Below are 10,330 nucleotides of genomic sequence, written 5' to 3' on the forward strand. Positions count from 1 at the left end.
GCTGTATATTATGTGCTAGCATTTTTGGGGGCAGTGTTAACCCATGAGACTGTATTTATTAAAAAAATCCCCCACAGTTAAAAATAAACCTAAAAGATAAGCTGGTAAGACTTTAGAAATGGCCAGCTAAGATTTTATGAAGGTAGAAACACACTTATTTTGTAAAGTATGATACTGTTCTTTTCAAGGTGTACTTATACATATTTATGTATATTTGTTAGCTGAATTGCATGACCTTGGTGTGCTCATCGTCCTGTTTTAGCTTTAACCCTGCCTAGAAAGCAAATGCAGAATCAAGACCATGGTCTGTTAAGTAGAAGACACATTCTGGTTTTTACCTTTTTTTAAAGCCGCCTTCATAATTTTTTAGTTCAGTGTAAATAAATGTTTCTACACTTAGTAATTCTTACTCATTCTGTCACTGAGCTCTCTAAAATTGTGTGTTGCACTGAGTGGAGCTGAAGTGCAGAAACTTTGGTAGGCCACAAATGTGGTGTAAAACTACTGGACACATCAAGTCAGAAATCCCAGTGTTATATTGGTTCTATATCACTACTTAGCAGCTAAGGCTGATATCATGATCTGGTAAGTGCTGGAGAATGGTGGCTGGTTCCTGACATGAGACATGTCATTACTTAGTGCAGCTCAAATTTAGAGGCAGCTTGAAGGTTGTATTATAAAAAGATTTTCTGTTTTCATAAATCCCCTCAGAGGAATTTAGTGTGTTGTGTGCTGGTGATGTTTGCCTTAGGATTGGGAAGAGAACATGCATGGCACTAAAACAGTGCCTGTAAAACCAGTCTGTAGATATGGTCTCTATCTGCTTGTTGCAAGTAGAAGGAACAAAAACATGGGAGTTCTAGGAAGACTGATATTCTGTAGAGATGAGTAGCTACATTACTCTTTTTGTATTAAGTGTAGACTCCTCTTATTTTTGTCTGAGACTGAAAATTTTCCAATTATTACCAAAAGTTACGTGAATATTAGCAATGATATGAGGGTCTTTGGGAATCTGTTTGGGTTTTTTTTTGAGAAGTTCATTAAATTATACTAGTATGAAGTAGAGATCAGAGCACCTGATAAAAAAAAAAACAAAAGGGGAAAGATTACTTTGAATCTCTGATCTGTGCTTTCCCATTGTTTTTTCATTCTGGTAAAGTGAAAAGTAACTCTGCACAAGCACTAAGCAGTCTGTGTTTGTTGGTTTGCTAGGTTTTGTTAAAGTGAAGCAGCATGTTTTTAAACCATGCAATTGGTATTGGAATGGTGTTGTTTAGGTAACATGGTGATTTGTCATGTAGCTTATTGCCTTTCATCAGGAAGCAATATTAAAATGTGGTGGGTTGGGGTTTTTTGGGGTTTTTTTATTTACTCTAAGATGTCATTTTTAAAAACAGTGACCAGATATGGCTCAACCGAGGAAGTCTTAAAAACAGAAAGTAAAAATATGAATTTTATTTAAGATTGAAATGATTATCTTTTAAACAAGTATTAGCTTTAAAATATTTTTGAATGACAGATACTAGATTCTAATCCCATAAAGGTAACGATATACTTTAATATTTGTGTGTGAAGAGTTCAGCTTACAATAATTGGGAGATAATAAAAGCATTAAGCTACACTGTTTATGAGCTATTGAAAAAGTAATTTAAAATGTATGACATAATAGAGGAAAACTCCCCCCCCCCCCCCCCCCTTTTTTTTAAATGTTTTGTTTGAATCAATGTACTGGTCAAAATAAAATTTAAAAGGTTCAAATATAATAACCTTAATGATTCTGTGATTTATTGATTCTGTGATTTATATTTTTTTTACACTTTTTAAAGATTTCTTATATATAATATGCTGTGAAATAGATATTCTGTGCAAATTGGAAATTTTATGAAATTATTTCCTTTTCTTTGGATGACTTTTTAAGCATCAAAAGTAGCATTCAGTGTTTAGGCAGGTTTTTGAGGGAAAGCTGATTCCTTAGATCATGTTATGTGATCAGACTTGTTGCTGACAATTGTATCGACGTCTGTAAGTCCACCTGTGTTTGGGTAACTGCGATTTCAAAGCTTGGACATAAAATAATTTTGGTTTTTAACTGTTCTATTTGGCCTTCTGTATAAGTGCATCTTGTGGTATTAAGTAATATTAGAGCAATTGCTGCATGTGAATCTTCAAATAATGTTTTTTTATGTCATATAATCTACCAGCTGCAGAAGGGATGGCTGTAAACTTAGTAGGATTGAAGAGATCTGATTTTAATTTCAGCATCTCTTATAGACAGTCTTTTAATGACTTGAGAGAAATCAGTGCGCTGTACAGTGAGTTTTGTACTTGGTGAATAGGGGTGATGTTTTAATTTTTTGCCTGTTCAGCCTGTGAAATCAATTAGAACAGGAACTGCTTCTTGTGTTTTGGCACAGTTCGGCACATCTTTAGCACAGTGATCTTTGAAAACCCTTTGTGTGCTGCTGTAATACAAATAGCAAATTTTTGTGGATGTTACAATAAACTGCTTTGATTTTTACAGCTGAAACACTGCAACAAGTTTTGCATTAAATATCTTGATCTGGTACATCAGTAATATTAATGGAAGCTTCAGTCTTAATCACAGGATCATAGAATGGTTTGGGTTGGAAGGGACCTTAAAGATCATCTAGTTCCAACCCCCCAGCCATCAGCAGGGACACCTTCCACTAGACCAGGTTGCTCAAAGCCTCATCCAGCCTGGCCTTGAACACTTCCAGGGAGGGGGCATCCACAATTTCTCTGGGCAGCCTAATGTGCTGTATGGTCATTGCTTTGGGGTATTATTCTAAAACATAATAAAAAGGGTAGGATAAGATTAAAATCTAATTTAAATTGAAACTTAAACATGGATTTTTGTGCTGTGCTGTCCCTCAAACATGCAGCACTGTCTCCTTTTACTTGAGACCTGCTTTTATAACTTCTTTCAGATTTCAGTTCTGGTCCCATTACTTCAACCTAAGCTTGCATTTCATCCTTCCTGTACCCTGGCTTCTGGACTTGTTAGTATTGTCTCTTTTTCACTCCCAGACCAGACCAGCCCATTTTATAATTTCAGAGTTTGAAATCAAGAAATTTGGCCTTGTGGAACTGTGAAAAGGCTAAAATCCAACAAAAGCAGTTATTGTTGACAAGTGATAGCAAGAATCTTAAATTTAGGTTTTTTTCAATTGAAATAAACAACAGATTATATCAAAACCCATTAGAAATCATGAAGTCTGAGATGCAGGGGGTTTTTTTTGAGGTAATGTCTCTTGGATTATTTGGAAATATCACCTTTGTCTCCAGATCTTGCCTTTGGAATTTAATGTGATTTGTCCTGGGATTTAAAATTTACATTGGCAGTCTTGAGGTCTACTACTTAAGAGTTTTCAAGGAGTCACCAAGGTATATATTCATGTTTTATGTTAATTTTTAGTCAATAGGAACTTTTATTAATAATTAAAAATTGCAAGATGGGATACAGAAATTAAGTGTGGCTGTTAATTTAGCAATGAGTACTAGTATCTGTTGTTTTAATATTGTATACTAAGTAATTTAAATTTTAGACTTGCTAAAAAATCTAGATTAATGTTTTACTGGAATGCAGCAGCTGTATTAGGTGATCATTTCTGCTAAATTATATCACACTGTAAAAAAAAAATATTTATTTTGTTTTAGTTTTACAGATTTTCTTTATTCTTGTGCATAGGGTCAGCTTTACCTGCTGGTGACAGACCAGGGCTTTCTTACAGAAGAGAAAGTTGTTTGGGAAAGCTTACACAATGTGGATGGTGATGGAAATTTCTGTGATTCTGAATTCCACCTACGGCCTCCATCAGACCCCGAAACTGTCTACAGAGGGCAGCAAGATCAAATAGATCAAGTACTGGATTTCTGCCTTTCTATTGTATTTTCCTGTTTGCTTGTGACTATATATAACAATTACCACTCATTTTTAGTCATATATATGTATACTTATACAGATGTGTATGTATGTGTACTCATGCATATATAGGACTATAAAATAATGCTTTAGATACTTAGCTTGGGGTTCTCAAAAGTGCTACTTTGCAGTATTAGCGTGGCTTCAGGGGAGGAAGGCTAGGACCAACCGTGAATAGTTTGGAAAAATCCATTTTTAATTTCTCAGAATCCGCTTCTGCAAAGAACTTAGTCAGGTGAAATGTCACATCTGCCTTGTATATGGAAACAGAAACAGCACCGTGAAACTCTTCCCCTTGTAACAAATTCATTTCAGCTCATTAATATTGTCATAACTGAACTTTTCCTTCTGATGCCCACTTTATTGAATGTAGGACAAAAGCCATAGCAGATTGTATGTGATGGTGGCTATTTGTTATCTTAACTATATATAATAATTCCCATAAGTTGTCTGAGATGGAACTTATTTGTACCAGTTAATGCATAAGCACATATCATAGCAAGACCAGTCTCCTTGGAAATCTGACATTCTGAACAAGCAAAACAAGTCTATCTTTATTAAAATAATCACTAATGTTTTTTAAATACTGGGGAAAAAAGGAATAAGCAGATGCTTTTTAATAAATTCAAGCACTGTATCTCTTCATTGTAGAATATGGAATCTGTCAAAGGTAACAGGGTGAGCAGTATCTTGAGTTGCTCTCTGTTTGGATATATCCAAAACTACCTTTTGATTATTTTTTTCATCTGTTTAGGAATTAGTGTTCCTTATTGATTTACTCTCAACACTGTTCAGTACAGTGGGGACAGATACTCTATCAAGCATAAATCAAAGTGTTAATTAGAAATACCAAATTACAAAGAGACAGCTTCAAAATCTTCTACCTAGAACTGGTATGAGCTGACACTGTCTTTTGCTGCTGCCCAGGTAATGGAATTTAAACCTGATAGCAATTTTTTAATGTTAGCTTTTGTGTTTTGTATACTGTGACACAGGCACTATGAAAGGAGAAACGTAAACTAGCTGTTTTCAGTCTTTCTGCAGTTCAGGTTATGAACAGGTTCTGAAACAAATTCCTGGTTTTCATCAGGTAAACATATTTGAAGTTGAGTCTGGGGTAAAAGGGATAGTACTGTGTAGCTGTGTATGCTGAAAAATTCATTTGATGTGACTTGGCTCTTTTCTATGTGAAAAGAGCATTAATAAACAAGTTTACTGTTTAGGATTATCTGATGGCGTTGTCTCTACAACAAGAGCAGCAAAATCAAGAGATTAACTGGGAACAGATCCCAGAAGGAATCAGTGATCTAGAGCTAGCAAAGAAGCTCCAGGAAGAGGAGGACAGGAGAGCTTCTCAGTACTATCAGGAACAAGAACAAGCAGCTGCTCAGGTCCAGGTAAGAAAGCATTGTTATAGAATATGATCATGAGTTGTAGAGAGTATTAAGTTACATACACATCTGTGCTTGTAAATGTTTGACTGACAGTACTGCTGTTTATACAGCAAGTGAAAAGATGAATACAGGAATCTTAGGAGTATACATGCAGATATGGCAGTTGCTGCCACTGAAATACTTTAAAGCAGGCTTAACCTTCTAAATTAGGGTTTAATTCATACTGTTTAAGTTGGAATGATGGGATGAGTTAATGTGTAAGGTTACAAAGATTGTATTAGTCAATATTTTACATGGCTTGCAAAATAGCATTCAAATAAGCAGGGTGTTTTTTGTAGTAGTTGAAGTTTTGTCTTTATTTTGTCTTGCAAAAGTTTGTTGTTTTAAATTTTTACTTCTTTCAGTCTATGATGTCATGTGATTCACTATTCAGTCCTGTTTCAAATTAGGAAACTACAGTTTCTCCCAGTATACACCTTTCCATCCCATCTCCTTAAGCAGTTGCATTCAGAATGCTTAGAAAATGTGATTCATGCCCAGGTATACACAAAATTGCCATATAACTGAATCTAGTGTGCAAGATGCAGTGTTTAAGTTGGTGTTCTGGGTTCGGGGAGTTCTTAACCACTGAAGACTTTTAAAACTGCTTTTATTTACAAATATGTAAAAAAAAAAATAATCTGTATGAAGGCTGAATCTTTGCATGCATGAAACAAGAATTTTAATTTTAAAAGTTATAATTTCCACTACTTATTGCTCTAATAGAATCATTAGTAGCTACTTCTAAGACAAAGATTCATTACTGCTGTCTGCAAAAAGTTAAAGAACTGAAGAACCTGCTTAACAGGACTTAACAGCATGCTCATTTGCAGCTCTGAATGGATAACAGCTGGGATAGATGATGAATTAACAAGATTTACTTTGTCTTTGTATGCCAACCCCCTTGCCTGTTAACTAGTTTCTAGTCACAAAAAGCTGCTGCTTTGTAATATCTAGCTGTCAAAACCAACTCTTTCACTCTGCAACTTCTGAAATGTGGATTATGTTCTTATAAAAGAAACTAGGGAAAAAATTCCAGTACATTAATGTAGAAGTGCCAGAAAATGCTTTAAGCCAGACTTTATTAATGAAACAACTGATCTGAGTATGTGGACACAAGAGAAGGCACACACGGGACTTAAAATATATTTTCAGCTGACTTCGTTTTTCTAGTAGTAAGAAGCTCTGTGGCTTTTCTGGAGTATTTATGTGGAAAGGCCCTACCTGAATTCTGCTGTTTGCATCATAGTTTAACTTTTATTTGTGAACTTGGACATAGAGTAATACTTCAGACTGCATCTACAATAATGTTTGTTTTATTCTACATAGCAGGTGCAAGGTGCTGCTTCTCCAGCAAGTGGAAGACAATCTGTGAGTAATGAACGCAAACGTAAAGAGCCTCGAGAGAAAGAGAGAGAAAAAGAGAAGAACAACTGTGTTCTCTTGTAATAAATGGATTTAGTCTGGAGCCAAGTGCATGTCCTCAGAAGCAAAAACAAGGAGTAAAAAGGAAGACAAACCTGTTACATGCCGCCTGTGCCTGATTACCCCATGGATTTTGTTCATGTTTCAAGAGAGGATGGGTGACTTTGTTACAATCATACAGACTTTCTTGAAAGTCATAGCACGTGCTGCTCAAGATGGAATTCCAAATCACAGTTGGATAAGGCTGTGCTTTGAGTTAGTCACAAGAAATACTGCACCTTGTAGCTGAACACACAAATCATGGCAAGTTTTGTGTCATAGTGACATCCATTACTCATTACATCAGTTAGTAAGCTATTTTATCTTCTACTCTAAACAAAGGAGGTAATTTGCTTTGTGTAAGACTGTTTTTCTGAAGTCTGTATGTTAGCACAACAGAATTCTGTGTTACTTACATGGTATGAAACTGTATCTTAGGCTGGGTATAGTCTTTAAAACACAAGAGCCCAAATGACAGCTGGGCACTGCCTCCTTAATGTGTCCAGACTTCTTTGCTTCTGGATCTGGTATGTTCGTTTTTGAACCCAGATTTATACTGTGTTACTGCTATCATTGCACCTCCTGGCCAGCTTTCTTGCCCCAAGAATTCATGACTTGATAGGCATCATACAAAAAACTCTCACAGAAAATGGGGCATTGATTACTAAGCAAGATGAATATTCTTTGCTTTTCTTGCAATTACAGACTGGGTAAGGCAACTCAGATGTTATCAGGGTTAAACAAGTAATTTTATAGGTAACTTCTTTTTCTTTTAGTATTTTTCTCTTGTAGGTAAACTGGACCAGATAAGTTCTTATTTATTGACCTCTCCATATGATAGGTGAATGATGAGAAGAAACTAAGGTCTATAATAATCATTATTCTATGTAAGAATGCAGAGTTAAAATAACTATCTGCCTTTTTTCCAGAAGTACCTTGAACTTTAACATGATGTTAACATGTCCACTTGTATATTTAAGCAAGTGTACTGTAGTTAAAACCACACTTTTTTGTTTGTTTTCTAAATCATATATCTTTAAAAAGCACACTTCTGAAGGGTGAGAGAGAAGCTAGGCTGTTCTCTGAGATTATTTGGAAAGGTGGTCAGGTGTAATATTTTGTTTTTTAAATCACTAATTTAGAAGTTTTGGAAACAAGATTTTTCTAATTTATGGGAACCAAATAAACATGTTGTGTCTTGTAGTATTTATAGAACACAGAAACTGAATACTTGCTGAATTTTGAGGGAACCACAAATCTTCCTCCACTTCCATTAAGTCAATAACAATTACCTTCTTGCTGAACCTTTTTGATAAAAATTTCTATTTAGCAATTTGTAGATACTTTTGAAAAAGGCTGCTTCTCCTGGACACGTGATGTATTCATGCTCTAAGCCTGGGTAAGTGCATTAGTGTACAATAATCTGGGAAAGCTAAGGCAGCCAGGTGGAATATGACATTCTTGGTTTCAGGTGTTTGGAGGGTCTCAGTAAGAGAGAGGGTATCTAAACTCAAGTCCACTGGTAAAAAGCTGCTTTAAAATTATTTCAAGCCAACTTGCTGCAGTGATGGGAACCGGTCATCAGAAATCTGTTACGCACCTAGAATGAAAATTAGCTGGATAAAGGAAGAATGTCTTACTAACTAAAGGGCCAGTTTGTATCCCTTTTTTTCTTCCATGCCTTTTTCTGTTTTGTTTTTTTTCACTTTTGTTACAATTTCCCTTTTATAATAATGAAGTAATGAATGGTAGGTCTCCAGTATGCAAACTGTAAATTAAAAAAATTCTCTATTCTCTAGAAAAGTCATGCCCAGAAAAGTAATTTTGATACTTAATGTATGCATTTCAGATAATTTTCTATATCAAAGGTTGCAGTCTTTTTTTCCTTTGTAGCAGCCTAACTTCTTCAAACAGATGAATGTGATGCAGGATCACCAAAATAATGACTTGCCTACTCTAAGCAGATCAGAAAATATTCCAGTAGTGTCAATAACAAAGACTTTAAGCCAGAATGTTGTTTAAAAACATTCTGTTACTAAGATTTTTCCAAATTTGTGTATTTACATTTATTTATTGATCTTGAAAAATAAATATGTCGAGCTAAATGTTTGTTATCTTATTATTTTCAGTGACAGTATTGCCACTTTAAATTTCTTTTTGAATAAATTTAGCTGGAGCAGGCATTGTGGCTATTCAGTATATCTTTTTGCCTCAGATACTTGCTCGTATTAGAAGAATTCATATAACATTTCCAGTTTCAGACAGATGTGCCTGAAACCTAATATACTGTAGTTACTTGGTCATATAGGAAGAAGAGTTAAATATTAGTGGTCATCATGAAGTCTGAACTCCCAGGTAATTCAGTTTCTCTTTCAGTAAAGGAGTACAGGCTTTCTGGTTATTTGAGGCAGGCATGCTATTCGAACTGTCTTCTGGTAATACCCTTTTTTCTTCACAGGTCTTGAAGCTTTGTTAAAAAGGTAAAGAATTCCTGAGATCCAGGGCATTGTTCTGCATGAGTTGAGCTTGTTAGTGGCAAACGTTTTAAGCAGATGAGCTTGTTAATATCCAAAATGAAATATATCTGAAGGCTTAATTTATACCCTACTGTGACTAACCATTCCAAAAGCAACTATCACAGTTGGTATCTATGATGGTATCTGATCATCGAAAAAACTGAACAGAATTGCTTTTATCTGTTACCGTGAGCTTGGAAAACAACATTACAAAAGAGTAATGGAGTACCAGAAAGACAATGTCTGCTTCTGACTATTTACTTCATTTGCCTCTTTTGAAGCTTATGTTCTGGTGAAAGGGTACAGATTTATACTTTAAATCTGTTTATGCAATTTAGCATGCACATGCTCCAAATACCTACATAATATATATATGAAAGTATCCAGAAAAGTAGAGTAGAACACGTTTTCCACTAGATAAAAGCTAGCACAGAAAACAGAATCATACCGTTTTTGTTGTTGCATTGTAGTTGTGAAATTAAAAAAGCTAAAGACAAGTATTCTTAAAGTTAGCAAAAATTGAGCACTGCCATAGTGATAAATGTTTTTCTAAAACGCACTTTGTAAATGCTCAAATATAGCACTTTTCTTGTGACACTCATATGGAATCTGAGACCAAACAAAGCAGATCCAAAGGAGAAGATTGCAACGTGAGGATGAAATTATCATTCCTGAAAAGTCACTTAAATACAATGCAAAAAATATATTTTGTAGCTAGGCATCTAGCTAATATGTGTTCAGATTGTCTTTACAGAGCTCTTCTTGTAGATAACAAACACACAAGCTAGAAGTGAAACATATGCTCTTCTGTGTACACTTGCATTGGATTGCCAGTCAATTTCTACAGTAGTTTCATATTTCATGTCACTGTCAAATGTTTCTTCAAACTTGTATACACAAGTTCTTGAAAAACTTTTTCCAGTATGTAATAAAAGGAATTTGAGTTCTTGAAATTGAATTTTTTGTTGTATTCA

The 10,330-nt window shown here is 34.9% G+C and overlaps 1 protein-coding gene across 1 annotated transcript in view; it reads left to right on the plus strand.

Annotated features, from left to right (window-relative positions):
* Positions 1-8,290, plus strand: part of MINDY2 (MINDY lysine 48 deubiquitinase 2) — a gene marked incomplete at its 5' end in the record, with an annotated part of 21,050 nt that extends 12,760 nt beyond the window's left edge. Inside the window, 3 exons of the mRNA XM_010171823.1 lie at positions 3,710-3,883; positions 5,167-5,340; positions 6,706-8,290. Of these exons, the coding sequence (XP_010170125.1) occupies positions 3,710-3,883; positions 5,167-5,340; positions 6,706-6,825 (468 nt within the window). The remainder of the gene's footprint in view (positions 1-3,709; positions 3,884-5,166; positions 5,341-6,705) is intronic.
* Between the last annotated feature and the right edge of the window lie 2,040 nt (positions 8,291-10,330).

The sequence above is a fragment of the Antrostomus carolinensis genome, unplaced genomic scaffold, assembly GCF_000700745.2.
Source record: "Antrostomus carolinensis isolate BGI_N321 unplaced genomic scaffold, ASM70074v2 scaffold29607, whole genome shotgun sequence".
Taxonomy (NCBI): Eukaryota; Metazoa; Chordata; class Aves; order Caprimulgiformes; family Caprimulgidae; genus Antrostomus; species Antrostomus carolinensis.